The sequence below is a fragment of the Gymnogyps californianus genome, chromosome 3 (genome assembly GCF_018139145.2).
Source record: "Gymnogyps californianus isolate 813 chromosome 3, ASM1813914v2, whole genome shotgun sequence".
Lineage (NCBI taxonomy): Eukaryota > Metazoa > Chordata > Aves > Accipitriformes > Cathartidae > Gymnogyps > Gymnogyps californianus.
In genome coordinates, this window is record NC_059473.1 from 107,424,344 (window position 1) to 107,445,483 (window position 21,140).

Consider the following 21,140-nt stretch of genomic DNA (forward strand, 5'->3'; position numbering starts at 1 on the left):
GAATCCTATAGAACTGTGGTATAAAAACATGGCAGAGCTCAGAGCTGTACAATGCCTTCCTGAGAAAGAGTTTAAGTGCTTAGAACTCACTCAGACAAAAAGATTTGGTAGAGACAAAGTTACATGTTAGGCTAAGCAATGTTACATTTAACTAGACACTGAGAATGTTGTTTTTAACTACACAAGATGGAAAAAGATGTATCTATTCCAAGATTTTATAAGCTCAGCTTTCCCTTTGCATATGAAGAATTCATTATACAAACCATTTAGTAGACTTGACAATAACTTCAATAGATATTTAAAGATTTTTTTAAGTAGTTGCTACCTGAGGACACAAGTATGTCTATCAAAAAATCATGCTTTGTCCTCTATTTAAATGTTATTTCCATCTTAACATATCAAAATTAAAAAAGAAATCCATCAGTAGAACACCACCTTCAAAAGTATTGAGGTGAGAGACAAAGTAGTGTCACCAAAGAAAAATTTCCATAGAGAAAGAAACAAAATAGAAGATTAAATTTTTGTTTTCAGCATGACAAAAGGTACTTCAGTGTTGTATAGTAGGTCCTGTCTTCAGGAAGAAGAGACAGAAACAGTGGTAGCAAAATTTTCAGTTATTTCATCTTGTCAAGACCAGCAAGGACTGGGAGGAACAAGCAGAGAAAAGGGTCATGCAGTCACAGACAGAATTCTGTGTTGGTAAATGAAAAATAGACAAAAATAGAGTTTACATGATGCAAAGTCATAAATAAGTCAATTAAAGAAAGGGAGGAATGTTAGCACAAGGTATTGGACATAGTGTATTACCTAGCAACTCTTAGTGAGATGGCATGGCTACATCTACAGTGGTAAACAGAAGGGACCTAGAACTGCTGTTTTGACCCAAGACCAGCAAGCTCACATCTGTACAGCTAAACTCTCTGTCTCTGTAAAGCAGGACAGCTACACCCATATTGCTTATAGAGAATGATCTGGACCCATGCTGAGCCCCAAATCATAGCTGACAATTGCCTGGGAGAGTTTCAGTGGCCCAGGGTCAGTACCATGCCAGGGGACATGCTAACAATTTAATAGTGTAGGCATCTGCACTCTGATGCTTGGACCTGTGCTCTCAGCCCATTTCATTTTCTAGTTTAAATGCAGCTGACCATTTTCCTTTTTAAAGCAAGCTGCTGTTTATTCCAACTTGCATAGTGCACACCAAAGTACCATAGTTCCCTGTGTACAAACTAAACCTCAGAAAGCCTGTGCCACTTAAAAATAGTTTTCTTTGAAAATAATAGTATCATAATCTGTAAGGAGACAGAGGCAGGAGGAACAGAGTCTGAGGGATTTAGAATAAGAGGAAGCAGGCTCTGGGGCAAGGGAGCAGTTTGGGAACAGATGGGTTCATTGCTCCCCATACAACCTGGACTGCAGAAAGTGCAGGGGAGAGGACAGGAGTTACAGATATCCCTAGCTTATCTGTGAGACTAGTCGTACGCGCTGTGTGAGAATAATCAGGTTTTGCATCTGAAAACTAAATAGTTAATAGAAATGCCTCAGAAAGCAATACTTTTTTTAGTAGGTGTACAGATGGGTATGCTTGTAGATGATGACATTTTCATAACAAAATCTGAATGAAGAATTTCTGCCTTGACTAATGATTTAATGCTGTCTACATATTAAACCAATTTAATTATCACCTACTTATTGGTATTTTGGTGCATCATCTTTTTGCAATAGATCTTTCTATACTGGCACTATGATTTATTAGAAAATTCTAAGACCTTTCAGGTCCTCTAAACAGACATTTCCAACAGACAGCTTCTGAGGTTATGATTAATTCATTTTTCCTCTGACAGCAGATTCACCAAGAAAACATATGTCAAGGATGAGCCTTTGCTTTAATTTTTTTTAACCTATAATAACCAAAAGCTATTACAAAGTAAACATATTACTTCATTTTTGTATCAGTTTAATTCCTTATATATGAAGATGAAAGACAACAAGGGAAATTCAGCACCGGTATATGCTGATATAACTTCTTGCATACATTGAATGGGTGTGTGGAACTGCAGAGAGTTATGGCAGAGTTAAATCTGCCTTCATGTGTGCTTGCTGTTGAGCAGCCATTTTAAATACAGATGATACCTAGGCATCTTGGCAGCCATTTAGGAGGGAAGTTTGTCATTCCTTTCCTTTTGAAACTGGAAGGGTTGTAAGTGATGGTATCAAATACAAACAAAAATGCTAACTCAGATGCAAGCAGAGGTAAATGCTAATTTTCAGTGTGGGAATTAGAAAGCTTAACTGTGAACATGCTGTGGGGTCTTTCATACTTAACAGCTCCAGATGTAGGCTACTGGTTTGCTGCCCTTTTACAGAGTGCATTTTGCCAGCCTCATCACCTCAGAAATGGCCTCAACAGATATCATGACCTGAACAGTGTGGGGCTGGCTCTGTGTAAATGTGACAGGTCTCCTGAGGACATCGGTGGTTTTAAGCAAAGACATTACTCCTTCAGTGTCAGTGCCCCTGTGCCCGCAGGCAGCTAAGGACCTGGGGCTGCCAGAGGCCTTTTGGAAGGGAAACGAAGGAGTTATGTGGTCAATACAGACATGGTGGCATTTCAAAAGGTTGAATATGTTAAATCCCAATGGACTGGACAAATTCCAGATCACTTAGTTTTGCAGAATTACTTTTTATATCTTTACGTGTACTGAGTAGGCTGCAGAATCAAATGAAAACTTGGTCCAGCACTCATCTGCAAAAATACAAGAACGTAAGAATTCATAGACGAAAGTAGGTAACACCATCCAGCTCATGGTCCGGTCCTACAGTGTCCAGGAGACAATGCCCAGGGAAAGGGTTTAAAAAATGAGCTGACATGCAGTGATTCTCCCCTGCTAACCTTGCCAGCTTTTAGGTTTCTTGTTTGTTACACTTTGCCTTCTGCATCTTCACTGTCCTGCCTGTTTCTGGTTAAATAGATGACCAAATACATAAACAGCTTCCTGCAATAGCAAAGTTGGGGCATAGTTACACCAAGCATAGTGCTGGTAGAAGTGTGAGCTGATAAATCCACATATAGCTAAATGTAGTTCTAAATTTGACCTTAAATCCCTTTGGAAGTGTGATTTAATCTCCTACATCACGTAAGCGCTTTTAAAATGTTTACATCTTCTCCTTTATAATGTTATCTGTACTTTTGATGTTTAACTGTGCATTACAGAAATTATTATTGTGATCTTTCATTTTTACAGCATTGAAGGGTATGGCACATTCCCAATCTCCATCTTATTTATGTTTTGACTTTAAACTGTTTGTTGCTTTTACTGGGAATACATTTAAACTGGGAATTTGTGTATTGACTAGTTATAGCCAATTGTAAAACTACAGGGACTTGGTGAAGCAAGCAAATATCCAGACTCAACAGTACTACTATGCATGGGAGTAAAGAGCCTTTACTAACAAAAGAGAGGTGGGCTACACTATTATTCTTTGATTAAACAGTGGATAACTATTTACAAAATACAGTGCAGCTCTTCTCTACTGATTTATAGTTCTCAAATAGCCACAGGAGAATTGCTAATTACACAGCATTCATAACATTACCTCTACAGTGGTACCACCGTAATTGATTTTGGGGTTACCAACAATACCCTAATTAGTAAATGTGAAGCTTTCTTTGGCCCTTGATAAGGATCACAGTTATAGTTTAGGCAGTTAAGGTAACAGTTTTCATCCATAAATTTCTCTTTCCATTCTTCTGGCTTGACATAGTTATGTACAATGTGTTGCGATTTAAAAACAAGCCAAGCTTTATTCTGAAATGTACTAACAAGACTGGTGCGTATTAGATAAAAGAGGTACTTTTTCCCTCTGATTAAAGCTGGTAAGGCTTCAGCTGGGAGGGGACGTAAAGAACTGGGTCCAATTTTGCATTTCAAGAAATACGGAGGGAGCCTGGAAGAGACTGACAGGAACAATCAGGAAAGATAATTTGCGGGGAAAAAAATTCATGAATAGGATTTGAGTCCAGAAAAGGCAAGATTGTGAGGAGAAGAGTTAAGCCATTCAGAATGTAAAGCAGCAGAAACTTATGAATGTTGAATTGCTTCCCTGGGCTAACACAGAAGGTAGAAAAACTGGATTCATTTTCTACAAAGATTTCGCTAGGTATTAGCAAAAATCTTCCTACCTATTTGGGTAGTGAGCCATGCTGAAGCTGAGAAATGTTATTCATTGGTGATAAATAGAATGAGTTAGACCAACCCATCTCTATGTACAGCTCTCAATTCTACTTCAGTATTGAGAGAGGGAAGAGAGGTCTGTTGAGGTCCCTTCTAGCCCTTCATTTGTTTTATTTAAAGAACAAAACCTTCCCTTTACATACCTTCGATGTGAAGCATAATTTCCAGTAATATGCCCAGAGCCATCACACCCAGGGGTGGGACACCTAGAATAATAATGGAAGAGATATAGAGCAGTGTTACTGACAGGAAAGATATAACTGCCCATTAAAAAATATTCATTGGCTCAGTCCTTGTTTCCGCAGGTGCCAGCCCTGGGGACCTCTAGCCATTGCTAAACCTGAGCTTAATTCCATACTGGGGACAAACATACTTTTTCATTCATAAAATGTTTTTCTTTGCTACTCCTCACCTGCCCACTCAAACGCTTTCTGGATATCTCTAGTATCGGCAGGTTAGTGGAGATTTCCAGCAGCAGCCTGACATCCCTGCACCACCAGGAGTGAGTAGGGTTGACAGCAAATGGAATATCCCCATGGTGTATGCTTAGGTAATGGCTAAGATTACAGTGAGCCGTTTTGTTTTGCATCAGAGCTATTGCTCTAATCCCACTCCACAGTGTCATGAGGTTGCACCATGGAGAGACCCCTCCACCTCTCCATGAAACGAAGGAAATGTCTAAGGAAAAGGAAATGTATAGACAGGGAAGTAATGCTGGCCTCTTGCAGAGAAATGGTAACCTGCCCAAACACTCCCAAACACCAAGCTACAGCACCAGACAGAAAGTCACTGATACAGCCATCAGTGGAATTTCTAATAGTGGAACAACATTAGAGTCATCAAAGAAAATGGATGGTCTTTTCTACCTTGCAAAGATGATTGCGATCACCACAGAATAAGCTAAATTATAATGCTAAGTAAAATCATTAGCTGGTATTTGAACTGCTACACTAAATCACAGAAAAGACAAAGGAAGAATTAATTTATATTCATTTTACTGAACAGATGAATGCTACATGAATTCCAAAAAGTCACTTTTCTTGAGCCTGAGTTTTGAATTTTAGCCATGCTTTAAAGCTTCATTTGAAGAAAGCATTCAAATTCAAAAAAGCATGCGCACAAATTCAGATGTTGCATTCTGAAACATCAGATTTCCATAACATTGAATTCTTTCACTATTTGAATCCAGAGTTCATGCAGACTTTGGCTTTCACCCTTTAGTTACACGTGTGCTTTCCTCAAAGTTGGTCCATACTGGTAAACTTTTGTTTCACAAAGGTTTCTGCAGAGACTTGAAAGTTTCTTAAAATCAGGAATTAAGCAACCCAGAATTCAGTGCAATGGGGCTGTCACATTCCATTAAGCTGAATTTTAGCTCTTTAAAACTAGTAAGCAGTACCTACTTCTGAGGAGCTCAGCAGGGCCAAACTTCAAACATGATTAATGCAACCTTGAAAGAGATAAATTAAACTGGAATTTCTCATGAGAACTGGAGTTCTCATGTGGTTTTCATCTGGACGAGTTCAGTTATTCTATAGAAAACATTAAAATATGGCAGCACTTCCAGAATGTAAGCTGGTAAAACCTCTGGGGTTCACTATGTCATGGAAGTTTCTCTTCTATATAACAACAGCCTGTGTGCTTTGGACAAGAAGTCTAAACAACATCCTTAAAGACAATTCTTTTCTCTTGCTTTACGTCTTTGCACAGGACCAAGTATAAGACCATGATCTTGACTAGAAGGTATGAGTGTTACAGTGACTCTTAGTATCTTAAAGACCAATATACAGGTTGACATCACACATCAATCTTTCTGCTTGTAGAAAGATAAAAAGCCTAATTTTTGCATAGTTTCTTCTGACACAAATTAGGTAAAAATATGGTCCTTGGTGAAGAAATTGTAGCTCAGTCTGTATGGCCCTTACCATTCATTCTTTGCTGTGGTTGCACATGGCTAGCACAAACTTTGGCTATTTCTTTAAGTTAAAAAATAAATGGTTAGGACATCTTATATAAAGGGTCTTATATTTTAAATACTTCATATTGAAATAGATGTTCTCACTATTAATTTTATTTTTATTTTTTGGCAAATGTTTTGAGATCTGCAGAGAGACAATCTCTTGCTTCACATGTTTCTTTAATGCTAGGTATCTTCAGTGATCTACAGTGCCTATTTCCTACTTCCACCAAGACCAGCTGCATCACTGAAGCCTGACTGAAGCCTCTAAAGAAGCTGAATCAAAAGATACAGGAATAAGAATTAATTAAAGGAATTGACTAAACTTTGGCTGTAAATGTCCATGGCATTTAAATGAATAAAGGAGAACAAGGAGCCATGAGACTGTTCCTCTGCAGTCTGTCTCAGGTACTACAAGGATTCATTTATGAACCCATGCTATTTGAAGCCACCATTTTCCTCTGCAGACTTTTCAATCCTTTTGAGAATAAGCTATTATCAAAACTGAACAATGGTTTTTCTCATCTTTTCTAAGACTTTTGCTACAGGCAGGCATGATTAATAGTGTCTTAACAAACAGGATTTATAAGATGCACCAGTATATCCAATCAATCAGTCTTAAAATTAGACCATTACACCTCCACCGTTTGGACAGTCTTACACAATTTAAAAACTAGCTTATTTCTGTGTCATTTAAAAAAAAATCTTAAGCAACTGAAGCTAAAGAAGAAATCATCCTGCTGTAAATTGAACTGAGAATCTTCACAAAGGGCTCTGTACAGTTCACATCAGTTTAAAATCATACTTTTGATTAAACCAGCAGAGATTTTTTATGTAGGCAAGGATTTTAAAAAGACCTTTCAGATTTTGATTTTGGCACTATAATATTTGTTTTCAAGTCTCATAAGCTTATATTGACCTAAATGTAACAGATGAAATGAGAGTTTAGTGCAGTTGGTAAGAACATTTTAAAACTCTGGAACATTTCTATTTACTGCTGTTTCCGTTCTACGGGAATTGCTTATAACCACTGTGAAATACAGGATGCAGATATACAGCAGTCTGTTTCAACTATAAAGTTATTACAATATTTATTTGCCATCCTAAGCAGATTAGATAAGGAGACAACTACAAGTCCTTGTACCATTGGAATTGTGAGTCTGTATTTTCAGAATGCCTGATCATACATAGGACTTGCATATACCCTATACTTTACTATCAACTACTACCTATACATATTTGACTTAACCAATCATATGTACATGCACCAATGCCACAAAAATGTATGTACAGGTGCTTATAAGAGGCAAGTGATGTGAAACCCTTTGAAAATGAGTATCGGAGTAAGTGGAAAAAGAGATATACAGTTTCCTCACTTACTTAAAGTGAATGTAATTTGGCAGGACCAAAAGCTCATTTGTAGACTCTACATAATAGCTTATTGCAGCAAAGGAAATACTTTATTACTGTAAAGTGTGAGGTGACAAAAGGAACTCACCCTGTAAACAGTGAAGTTCGGATCATGTAACACTAGCACCTTATCCCAAATTCAGAGCATCCAGTAAAAGAAAGAGCTTGTCAGTGAAGGGGAATGAAGTTAGCACTGCCTTGATGTCCCATTCATTTCACAGAACATCCCAGAGAAGGTTTTTTGGGAACATAAGCATAAGCAGAAAGCAGGACAGGCAGCAGAACAGCAACAGCTGTGGCAGCTGGATTCAGTATTGGGCTTAGATTCAATAGCAGGAATGAAAAAAAGGTGAGAGCCAAACTGAGACAAATATACTTAAGCCCCACTACCCATTCTTCACTGGGGAAAGGACTGAAGGTGTGCAGCAATTAAAAAAGACTTTTGACAGCTTGAATGAACTTAGGGAGGTTCCTGCGACTCGGGAGGAAATGGATGCAATGCCCAAATGGGCTCTGGGAGGGTTTTTCCAAATGCCAATGGTTCAAAGTCTTGCTGCATGTTCAGCTCAGAAAAAAAAAAACAGCTCGCATCAGCATAGCAGACTACAAATAAGATCCACATTTAAACCTATATTCCTAGGCTTTTATCTAGGTCTACAGGAGCTAGACAAGCTTACATGTAGCTTACATATTTAGACTTATAGCTCAACTAGCATGAGACCAAATAGGATGTTACACAAAGATGCAAAGACAGAACGGAGGTAGTTTTGTCTTCATTATTGTGTATAGCTTTGGTTGACTTACTTTTAAAATTTATTTTAAAACATAAATTATCTCTAAAACATACTGATAAAAAAAAGATATAGCAATCTGCAATATAATGAAAACACTTTGCTTTTTTTTTTCCTTTTAGAGATTTTACCACAAAAGGACAGCAGCTTTTTGGAACCAGAAGGATTGCATTTCCCTAGGGAGGAGGCAGTGCTCATGGAAGCTTTTGCAGCGCACACAGCCTGACCACAGCTCAGAGCCTGTGCTGAGACGTGGGCTCAGGCTCAAGCTCAGACTCCCTCTTTCTCTCTCTCAGAAACCCTCAGTTGAGATTCATCAACACAGTGAATTCTGTTTCCATCTCAGTCAAATCTTGTCTTTAAGGTTTGACCAGTTTATATGTATAAATCCGAATGGAAACCTTGGATCTAGAATAATACAAGCCCAAATTCAGCACACCACGCAAACAAAAGTCGGGTCATTGTAACACATGGTTGCATTTTTCGCTAAGTAGGGTGATAATGTTTAACTTAATCATCAGAGACAGTTTTAGCAACTGTAACCAATATAACGTCTTCTCTTCTCTCTGTCTCTTGCCCCTTCAATCACCCTTGCCTCCTTCTATGCCCTGCACCAAGCCCTCTCCATCTGCACACTTTCAGCCTCACTGCTCTTATCACTACAGCCTGGTTTTCACTAAGGAAAGGGCACGTTATTAAGTTAGGTTGTAGTTTTCGCAGGAATTGGCAGGTTTGTATGTTATCTGTGTACTTTTTTTTAGCTATTGCTCTTGGGGGATTAATAATAGCACTCAGTGGACACTCTAGAAATAAAGAAATAATAACAGTCACTAATAAAGGTGAAGAGCATTGCCAGTTCTGATTATGGCAAACTGCTTCGACATTTTATTTTTGAGCTCAGGAAATTTGCTCCCATGGAACTGAATTAAGCCCTTAATTTCTCTCACACTGGCCATGCCAAGAGCCATCAGATAGTAATCCCTTCTAGGACCCATTGAACTACACTGGGATTCAGTTGCAATGGGTTGCTGCAAAATACCTTTCATGACCTGTTATTAGTAAGCTGGTGTATCAACTCTAAAGACTGATGTTACTTTTATTGTTTAGTTTACAGCACTTTTAGTATCTACTATGTTGTGGATCCAATCTTCCCTTGAGTAAGTAAATGAACGCATATGTAAATAACATAGTCTACCAGACAGAATATGTATCCTATAAATTACTAATTAAATATTTAAAGCAGATGTAGCTAGCAACCCAAAAGAAAAATCGAATTGAACGGGGGAGTAAACCAGTAAGTTGTGCAAAAATTCAGAATGGTTCTTCAGAATGTTCCACACTGCAAAAGAACTGGGATTTAATAGAAAATTATATCTTTGCCATAGTTTTATTTTGACCATGCTGTCAATCTCTATAGTAGAGGTGTGATTTTCTGTTGAAGGTTCAGAAAGGCTAGAGAAATATAATTGTTTCCTGTGGGATTTCTTCATAGCAGAATGTAGAATTTTTTATTGTCTGGTGGTTTCCATGTATTTGAGATTCTGTTTTATTTGACTGAATCACCATGAATGGAATTTGTAGGTTGGGAGGCTGGAAGACAGACACAATAATACTTTGCATTTCTATCTTTTATCTGAAGATCTGAGAGTATTTTACAAACATTAATGGATGAAATCTCACAATACTGCTTTGAAAAGGGGAAGAATTTGGCAGAGGAAAATTGGGGCATAGAGAGGCTAAATGACTTTACACAGAAGAGGAAAATGGGCTAGAAGTAGAGATTCTTATTCACTGCTCTGTTTGCAGCTATAAAGCCATATGTCTTCTGAAACTACATGTAGACTCATAAACAAAATATTGGGGGGGGCGGTTTCTAGTCAGGTAGTCCAGAAACAAAAGGTTACAAAAGTAAACCTGGAAAGATATTGTGTTTGCAGTTCCCTGAATTGAATATGTGAGGAAGGAGAAAAAAAGGGGAGTGGGCAAGAAACGGAAGGGATGAGAAGAAGCTTTGTCAAATTAAGAAATGGAGTTTTCTGTAAGGTATGGTAAGTTTATTGTATGTCTATGCCTCTATGACTTTGAGTGCTTGTCAAAAAACAACAGGTTTGTAGCTCTTGACAAACAAGTCCCCTTTTTAACTATTTAAGAGGCCAAAAGAGAGAACAAGTTTTCTGCCAGTTCCTTCCTATGCCACTCACCACTAACCTGCAGGGAATACTCCAGGGTGAGAACAGATCATAAACAGAGCTGTGTGGTCCTCAGCAGAGATTTTTTGGCCACAGGTGTGTCAGTAACAGTCAGAGTTGTGGTTATTGTTATGAAAACACCTATTTAGCAGGAATGGGACAGAAACCAGCAACTCATTTTGCCTTTGCCTTTACCTTTCTGAGCAGTCAGAACAATGCCTCCCAGCCATTACTGCTCTAGCCAGCTCTGTGAAAGCAATCTGGATGTGTAAATCTCTAAATCTTATTTTCCGTCCCAGGTATTTTGGTAGATCGTCAAGCTCTAATTAAATATGTGAAGTGGGAACACTGTTGATCCTTTCGTTGTCCTCATGAAGATACAGAAGAAAAGCCGTTGTCTGTTCTAATTCCATTAGGAACAGAGATGCTTTTCCACTTTTACCCCGTTGTCTTTTATTGTCTATTTTTTTGCCATAGCATTTGACTTCTGAATTCCTACAGTGTTGATACTTTCTTTTGATGCCTAGGCAAAAACCCTCTACCTACACAACCTATCTGTGAATTTGCAATGAAAAACTGTTTTGTTAGGATGGATTTATTTTCTCTTAATTTCCCTCAGTGAAGCTGCACATCTACATACTTCTTCACTCTATTTTACTCCTTCCATTTTCTTTCCTGATGCCTCTTTCTCCCTATTTTCAATCTGTTATCCTTTTCCTACAGTGGAGCAAGAACCTCCATTTGCTTTTGCCCCATGGTTTGCTTTCCATCCGTATTCCTCTCCAGCGTTTCTCTTCCAAATGCTACTCCTTCCTTTTCCAGATCCTTTTCCTTCCTCATTATCTGTTCTTGTCACTTTTAAATTTTCTCTCTCTCCCTTTTGCTTCTTTTTTCTCTGTCTCCTCTGGCTGATGTCTTCATTCTCTGTTCCTCCCTCATCCTTTCCTCCTTTCATGATCTCTAATAACCTTGAAGTCGACAGTTCTTTCTTCTTTCCTCCTCTTTGTTGTTTCTTTCCATTATCTCTTCTTTCATCACTCTTCTTGTCCTCCTGTTCTTTTCTCCCAGCTGATTTTATCTTTCCCGTAGTCTGCAGTGCTTGTGGTCCTCTCACATTGCTGAGATGACTGGGTACACATTGCATCCTTGTGTCAGGGGAGAAAACGCTGTGTGTTGTGAAACCTTAACATAGAATTTCTTGGCTGCCAAGACACAATGAGTCTTTTTAAGTATCTTGCACTCTTTTATTTTCATTAGAGTCCTTGTAAGCTTTATGACTGGCTTCAAAAGGAGCAGAACCAGGCTAGCACTGGGCACTTCTGAAAATTGCATTCAGAGCTCATTTGAAGCTCATTTGAATTGGTTCAAGAGGCAACATAAACTCTGTGGGACAGGTATGCAGATAATGAATATTTCAGTGGATCTTCAGTCTATGGTTTCATGTTCAAGGCTAAACCTATCCTCACAAATACACCTACAAAAGCATGTCAATTCAGACCCTTATAAATATCAAAGGTTCATAAAGATGCATTGTAAGCCAAAAATAAGAAAGAAGTTAAATTTAGATTCATATGTTAATTATTTCCCTGTATTCAGGCTAACTAGAAGGAGTACTTCATCACACAAATTTAGTTTTAGCAAAAGCGTTAAATATTACTTTTTCATATGTAAAATACTGCTAACATTTCTTACTTAGCAGAATAGTACTGACGTGACAGGCCTCATTGGAGGTAATAGGAAAACTTAAAACCCAAAACCACAGCAGATATAAAGGAAGAGAATTTGAGGAAATAACAAGAGCCAGCAAAAAAAATCTGTGGTGGAATGGCAAATGAGTGAATTGAGAAAAATCTTCTTCTATCTTGTCAGTTGCTTTTTGGCATTGGATCCAGTGCAGTTCCAGCAGGAATGGGCAGGAGATCAGGGGATCCAGGCAAGGATCACTCCTGGTGGGACATTACTGAGCCCTCTCAGAAGACACTGGGAGAAGTGCAGGTTGGAGATTGGAAAGAACTGTAGAATGGAAGGATTTGTTGTTACCACTTTCATTGTACAGTCTTTCTATCCATGAGGGAATGATGCCAGGCCTATGGAGCTAGTCCAGGCATGAGACTAAAATAATTTTGGCTCAGAGGCCTCATGGAGTAACTTCAGTCTCTTCTATCTCTGCTGAGAGATTGCTCTGTCTCTCTCTTTGCCTCCAGAAATCCCCAGCAATTGAATGGTTCTAAACTGGGGACGGCTGACTGCATACTCTTCTCCTTAGGTAAAATTTAATTAATGCCCTGACCTTCTGCATGTACAATTTTTCTGTCCTTAGCTGCTGGTATTATCTGTATTGCATTCCTGCATTTTTTGAACTGTGTGGGGGTGAGAAAGAACATGATATGTTTTTTAATTACACTGAAATCCATTTTCCTATAAACAGACTAAAATGCATCCTGCTGGCATTTACAATATTGCTGTGCACTCGAATGCACAGATACACACGATGCATTTGAATTAATTATATTGCTTTAGAAAAAATATTCCTGTGCCTTCAGTTACCACCTCTGCATGCTGCCTGTTCTGCTAGCAGTCAGGACTTCCCAGCTTCCCAGCAGCAAGTGCCATGACGTGCTGCCCACTGTTCTCACATCTAGCACCAGCATACACTGCCTAACGTGCCAGTTGCCAAAGGCATGGTATGTGCCTAATGTGAAATAGCTTCTGTGCACTACCCAGGGGGTGCTCCGTTCACAGAAGCTGCCAGGGGGAAGCTGTGAATCAGCTCTCTCCCTGGGCACCTTGCCCACGCTTTCTCTCCTGCCAGCATCGCCTGCCTTGGAGGCAGCACCGGCCAGCTGCAGATCCCCTCCCCGCAGCAAAGAGCACTTCCTGGCACCAAGGATGAATCAGTTCCAACATATGCAAATTCAAATGTTCATTTCCAAACACCTCAGCCTTTGAAAAAAAGCTTCATTTTTATAGTGAAGAAATAACATAAAATGATCGAGGCACGGAGAAAAATGCAGGAGAAGATAGCCTTAAGAGAACATGCCCTACAACTAGGAGCAAAGCCAGGTGAGTTCTCTGTCTCCTAATAGCATTGCTGCAAGCCTGTGCTCAAAAAAAAAAACCCACATGAGCTTTTTTCAGTATTTTTGTGTAGACGCATGTGTTTCTGAAGACGAATGACCTAATTCCTGGTTGGTCTATTAATATGGGAACCACTAAGCCTCTCAGGAGTATCTGCCACTCGGCCACTGCACAGCAAGGTTGGTCCAGTCAGAGTTTGCAGAACAGCCAGTGACATGATTTCTCTTGCTCCCTGTATGTGAAAATGGGTCCAAGAGAAGCAGTAGCTTGGTATAGCATTTTGGTATAGCAGAAGACAGTAGCACAGGTATAGCATTTTGGTACTCCTCAAGTTAAAAGGTGTCTTCAAAGGCTCATACAACTGGCCTAACTTTGCTGTTTACGATGTAAATGGAAGTTTTAGCACAAAATTAAATTAAAATTAGGCCAAATACTGTGAAAATGCACTCTTTAAAGTAGGGAAATGTTTCCCCTGATAAGAGATTTACATTATGGTCAGTAGCCTGCTGGTTGCCTTGAACACCATAAAATTATCAATAGCATAATCCTTGAATTGTTGTCTCTATGTTGTTGCTTCTCCCATGCTCTGCTCTTTTGTAGTTCGTATATCTTCTCCCAGGTGAAGCAATTACCAAAGGGTCTGGTGGGCACAGCAGTATGACCTTGAATCTGTCACTTCCTGAGAGTTCCCTGGAGGTTTGGGATGACTTCAAAATCTATGAATCTGGAATACTCAAACTGGTCAGCACCTCCCCAAGAAATGCTGAGAAAAGCTATCAGATTAGGATTGCTAAAAGCAGAGGAAACAAATAAACAGCTTTCATATAGTCTGTGGCCTTAACAATCCACTAAAGTTGTTGGGAAGAGAATGGGCACAGCCCATCATTAGCCATTCCTTAGCTATTCTGTTTATCTGTTTTTTCATTTGAACAGAACTGTTCAACTTGTGCATGCACAAATACTTGCTCAAGAGAAGGACTCTAGAAGATCACAGGAAAGGAGACAGTTGGATCAAATGTAAGAGGGAAAGGAAAGGCTGAGTGGGAAGGATGGAAAGAATAAAAGCATGAAGAAAGTCCAATTTATATGTCCTCTTTCAAAATAGCATATCTAGTATTGGTGTGAAAGACTAAGCCTACAAAATATTTCTAGCCCTATATAATTAAGGAAGAAGCAGGAGTCCTGCCTCTAATGAGATTCCTCTCAGTCTAACATTATGGCAAAGCCATAATGAATAGGATTGTAAACATCTCTGAGTTATCTAGGAAATACATCATGGGCAGCATGAGGGCTCAGATGTTTGCAAAAAAAACCCCCATTAAAATAATCCAAATGACGGAAAATGTAATGGGCTGGAATTTTCTTCACTATTAACAGCTTGTTTCTTACTCTCCTGATTCAAAAGAGCAATTAAAAAGATGATTTTCCATGCACATTCAGAAAGGTAAGATAAGGTAAACATAATAGTTTGGTGTAAAATGTGTTTAGGTGACTAATTGCATCATAAGGCTGAGAGGTACGTTTTGTTCCATATGCAGTCACTGCACTGTGCCTGTTAGCAACCTTGAGAAGTGCTATTGTACTATGAAGTTCCTATACTGGACGGACTTTTAATTCTCTTCTGAATGTATGTGTTTCTATCTGAAAACACGTGCCATCCAGTAACAGGGACAGGATAACATTTGGACAAAGGGAGCAAACTCTCAAGGGTTTCACTTTCCCAGACAGATAAGGCAGAGATACTACTTTCTATTTTGGGGGTGAAGAGTCAACAGCAAAAGAGTAAAATCCTTCAGTTTTCATTTCATGAAAACAAGCAGCTTTTTCCCTCTAGGCCTAAAAACATTTGTCAGAAGCCCAAGTGAGGAAATGTGAAAATACTGAGTGTGAATTATATCAGACTGTGAGAGGCAGTCTGGTCTAGTAAGAAGGCTAATGAACAGTAGAGCTAAGGGAAATCCAGTTTTGTTGTTGATTTTCTGTGTGAGTTTACACTAATTTTTGAAAACTTCTCAGACTTGCTCTAATTTTTCATGTGACTGACTTGAGACTCATGCTCCATCTACACTGACTTTTAAGTATAACCTCATTGTTTACTTGAGCCCTAATTTACCTCAGGCCTGCAATGTTAAGCAAGACTTAATTACTACTGAAGGGAAAAATTCCTAACACGAGTCTAGTCATGAACCTGTCTGCAAGGAGGACAGGTTGGGCATGACCACAGCTATGCCCACCCCTACAAGTACTCCATCCTACTGCCTTGAGGTAGTCTCAGATGGTAGACAGTGGGCAGACAAATGAGCCCTAATGAAGTAACACTTAGGAGGATACAACGTCTTTTGTATTCTTCCCAGCGCTCTGAGAACTACTAACGCTAAGCTGCAAGTTCGCAATACTGCAAGACGTTGCAGGATGGTTATGGGCCTGGAGCACTTGATATACGAGGCTGAGAGGGCTGGCTTGTTCATTCTTATGAAGAGAATTGTAAGAAATCTTATTGCTGTCTATGAATACCTAACGGGACGGTGTGGTGAAGGCATAGCAAAAGTTTTCTCAGAGCTGCACAGCTGAAGAATGAGAGGCAATGGGGACAAGGTTCAGCATAGGAAAGTCCATTTCATTATAAATGAAAAAAAATTGCCATCAGGCTGGTCAAACACTAGAACAGGTTGTGGGAACTCTAACCTTAGAGATACTCAAAACTTGACTGAACAAGGTCCTGAGCAACCTGCTCCAACTGGACTTGGTCTGAGCAGGAGTTTGGACTAGGTAACATTTGGAGGTCCCTGCCTACATGACCTTATAATTCTGTAATACATCTTAAAAGCTGTATCAGAGAGCATACTGTTTGGCCTCCTATTGGCAGTACAGATGCAACCTTTCCTTACAGGCTCATTTCCAGAAAGATCAAGCACTATCATTCTACTTGATTTCAGTCCCTTCTTGATAGTTCAAGTTCAACCATCAGCCAATTTCTTTGTATAGTTGTATATATTCAAAATATTTCTTTTGTATTTGTATATGTTCTTTTCAACAATTGAAAATGATGACTTTGAAGTCCAGTTTGCAGAGCTAATGAATGCTCAGAAATTCTCAGTGAGGCAGATAAAGTGGATCACACCAAACATCCTGATCAGTGAGAGCGACTGTGTGCCTGAGATAATGCTCCCAGTTTCTACTCCGGGCATCCATCTGCCTCTGCTTCAGAGTTTCCTGTCCCTCCTGAAAGGATGTTGCAGCTGTCTGGGTAGCAGTAAAAGAAACAACGGAGCTTTTAGTATGGTATTCAATAACCTGAAATTCGTGCCATTTCACCCTAACCTGTCAGACTGTATGAGGCAGTTTGCACATTATGTGAACAAAGGAGACATCCCTTCAGTGAGGGCAGGAAGCTCTGATAAGACCACTAAAACTGTTCCAAGCTAAACTATTCCTTCTTATGCTGGAATCTGAGACTCTATTGAACAGCACTTAAGTAATAATTCCAGCTTCATAGGAATGTTCCAAGGTATCATTAAGTAGAGCACTTGAAAATGAATTGTGCTTTTTATTGTCACGGGATATGCTCTGGTGTCTTTTCTTACTTTGGCCCTCCTTACTTTCTCCTTAAAGTTAACAAAGGCAGAAAGCCCACGCTTTTGTACAATTTCCCCTTCTGCAACTCCCATAAGATTAGGCAGTGCAAGCTTGGTTTATACAGTAAACATTTCATGAAAGAGCCACTTTAACTTCGCAGTCTAATAGCTGCAGGAATAGTTTCCTAAACAGCTGCGCAGAGTGCTGGAGAGGTCAGAGGTTACAAACAGGGATAAATGGCTGTGCCGCACAATGGCACTGTGCGACTGCATACTGCAGTGTAGAAAACAGCTCGCTCGCCCAGAAACACTTTGCTCACGGTCGGGAATGCAGGCAGAGAGGGAAAGTGCTCATGCTCTATTATACCTTAGGGCTCAGAGCTCTCATGCACTGCAGAATTAGAAGAGCAGCCTTGAGTGAGAGGCTAACAACTTTGCCTTACATGATTTTTACAAGAAAAAGGTTTCCCTCTGATTTTTTACAGCAATACACTTCTTTTCCAAAATCACTTGTTGGTTTTGTGCGCTTATAGCCAAATATCCCTGAGCATCTATTTACGGCTCCTTACTCTGATTTCTAATTCATTTGGTTAGTGTTGATACAGATCTCGTCTAAACATTGATTAATACTTTTCTCTTTCCAGGCTGGTGAAGAAGAACCATAATTTTCTATTTTCAGAGTGAATGTTTACATCTGGTATTCAAACTCTGACAAAATATTTTTTAAAAATCGCTATCCTCACAAACATTCCCGCTAATTAACTGCCCCCTGACAAGGATTTGGGAGAATAATACATGGGGCAGGAACATAGCTGAAACACAAATTCTCTGTTTTGATTAGCTCAGAGGTTGTGATCCTCAGCTATACATGACACGGGAGAAGAAGAGTGTCTTATTAACCTCCTGGCATGTATAAGCATTTCACTCAACATCATCACCATAGAACCACTGATTTCAAGATGAATACAGCATCTCAGGAAGGTCAACCGAAAGACTGTGGAACAGGTTACCCAGCAAACTACATCTTACAGAAATGTCTCCCATAGGTTGCCACTTCCCAGAACTCATTGTTGTGGACAGTATCTCTTGCGCAGAATTTAATCCGTAAGTTTGGCAGTGTTTTTAGAAACTGCCAATTTCCCTTTTTTATGGTGAGGGAAATTTATAAGAAAAAAATACCTTTTGGATAAATATCTTATTCATTACATTTACTTTACCTTTGAATGGAAAGTATTTTCATTGACATGAACAGACAAAAAAAAGTTTTTCTTAGCCTTGAAGACAATCTCACTACCTTGAAATAATGGCTTTTAATCTTTAAGATGGAATAAAATTATTTTTGAGATCATTCTTGATTATATAAGACTTTATATGAAGACATAAAACACATTTGGTCTGTGGTACATTAACATTCACAATAATTTTTGCAAAAATTGGAGATATGTGGTCCTGATGTGTTTACTTATTACCCATTTGTGAATCAGTAGCATTTACTCTGGGTTCAGTAGAGTTAATACCAAAATTTGTAAAAATGGAATTAAAATCAGGTAAACTATGGTTAAAACATTGTATTCTGGATACAAGTTTTGCATACAAACTGATAGACAATGTCATATGCATTAAATATTACTTATTTTTAATTTACAGAGGTTTATTGTATTAAATAGATGTCAAACAAAAGTTAAAGAACTTCCTTACCAATACTTGACTAATTAATACCTTAAAAACACCTTTTTCTTCTAAAACAAGTAATGATAGGACTCTGTCTATGACAGTATCATCCTGAAACTGCTTTTGTCAAGTGTAAGGAGTGCAAATTCTGCTCATGGGGTTATGCATAGAATTTGGGCTTGTAATATCGTTCTCACACCATTAAAAACATGCTGCTCATGGAAAGCTTTTCACAGTTACAGAACATAATCTCAGATCCAAAGCCAGCTAAAGACGGTGGGAGGTTTTCCATTGACTTAAGAGGACTTTGGATCAGTCTCAGGAAAGACTTAGAACCATTGAAGGTCTTTTTCTGTGAATGGGAGTGTTGAGGATTAAACCTTAGCTGGCTTAAAAAAATAAAGAAAAAAAATTCTTAATAATACCGTTCTTTCAGATTCTTCACACTGAAGTCACAACAGGTGTATTCGGTGTTATTCAAAAACAAGGCCCTTGCCCCTCCTCCATTACACCTATACTTATGGAACATACTTACGCTTTCCTGACAGATGTTTCTTGATTAGTGCATCAGAGGAAAACAAATCACCACCTACAATGGTTCCTGGAGAAGCCTTGAGGAGAAACCCATAATCTATCATTTTTTAAAAATTTTTCAGTTCTTTTCATATCAATTTTTATGATTTCCCTGTTTTTTTCCATAATTTGTTTATAACTCTTATTCACGGGGAAAAAAACCAGCGATTTATCTCTGCAGTATCCAGCATACTCAACATTTACAGCTTTTAAATTAAAACTTATTTGTGAAATGCACAGCAGTTAAAATAGCAGATACTGAATTCACTCCCTTTTAAAGAATAACCCTGGTATTTGAAAGAAAAATATACAGATATTTGTAAGAAATAACCAAGAAGTTTTTTCATTTTTGTATCTATTATCTGATATCATGTCTAATTCATAGCTGAATTATAGATTCAGATCGTATAGTAAAAAAGTAAATTATATGTTGTTTACCTATTAAACTCTGAATTCAGCATTCAGTAGACTGCTTTTAATACAGGGTTATTTTAGTTCTTTTAGCTATCATCAGTTTATACAAGCAAACAAAAAATCCCTAAGCTCATAGTTTTACAGGCAAAATGAGTGAGTTGTGATTTTCTACTAAGTCTGCTTTAAAATGCTTTTTGTGTGAATTATGTGTTCAAGAAAAGTGCCAGACTGACTGGCCGGGCAAAAATAGTTCTCTACCTGTAAAAAAAATAGGGAAAGAAAAGAAAAGAAAAGAAAGACTATGGCTTGGTTTTCTTATAAACTGCGTCTGTATGATTTGATTCCTTTCCTACTTAATATAGAAGAAAAGTGCTCCAGTATCTAATCTCTTTTGAATAAATTATATTTATAGCTCTTTTAAGCTGATCATATGCTTTCATAATGATGCCCCCATTAATTTGCAGTCTGAAAATTTGGAAACTAGATTCCGTTCATCTCAATGTACTGTTAACTCTGAAGCCTGAAGTTGGCATTTTAAATATCACTCTGATTGACTACTTTACAGCTGATCATTTTAATGAAACTATATAAATAAGTATAGTTCTGGAAACTGCATCTTAAATAAAATTTATTTAGATTTAATTTTTTTCAAGAGTCTGTCTTTTTTTCCTTTTTACCACAGTCCAAAAAATAATAGATAACGATAGTAATTTGCTTATACTGCAGTCCTCCTCTGCCTCTTTTTTATTACAGAAAACAGATACTGCTGGAGCTGAGTGCAGTGTAAGCACAGTCAAGCATATAAAAATACTTAATGATGGTCAGTGTTAAAATACTCCTCAAAATCTAAGGTTGTTTCACACAGTGTACACCAAATGAGCCCATGCTGAAAGAGCACAGTGTCGTTATCTGTGGAAGGAGAGAAATCAGCAGACTTTGAAGCAGTGGAAATTCTGTGTGTGTTAGGGTAGAAGAGCAGTTTTTACATGCAGATGAGCAAATGTAAATTCCACTTACTGGGAATACAAAAAATATTGTAAAAGAAGATTACGATGAGGTGTTTATGAGGGATATGGGATATTTTAGAGATATAAAACATCAATATAGATACTACAGTGCTGCAAAAAATGTGTGCCACATAAAGACCCAATAGCACTGAGATAAAAATAAAGGGGTGAACTTAACTGCATGGCAAAATCAGATGTTACTGTGCAGATACAGACACCAAGTAATCAAGTTAGCAATTG

At 38.4% G+C, this 21,140-nt stretch overlaps 1 protein-coding gene across 4 annotated transcripts in view; it reads right to left on the reverse strand.

The window, feature by feature from the left end:
• The window catches only part of MYT1L (myelin transcription factor 1 like), a 130,667-nt gene that overhangs the window by 28,631 nt on the left and 80,896 nt on the right, over positions 1–21,140 (reverse strand). For all 4 annotated transcript variants that reach the window (XM_050893719.1, XM_050893718.1, XM_050893717.1 and 1 more), the window contains exon 14: positions 4,379–4,441. In XM_050893719.1, coding sequence (XP_050749676.1) covers positions 4,379–4,441 — 63 coding nt within the window. The remainder of the gene's footprint in view (positions 1–4,378; positions 4,442–21,140) is intronic.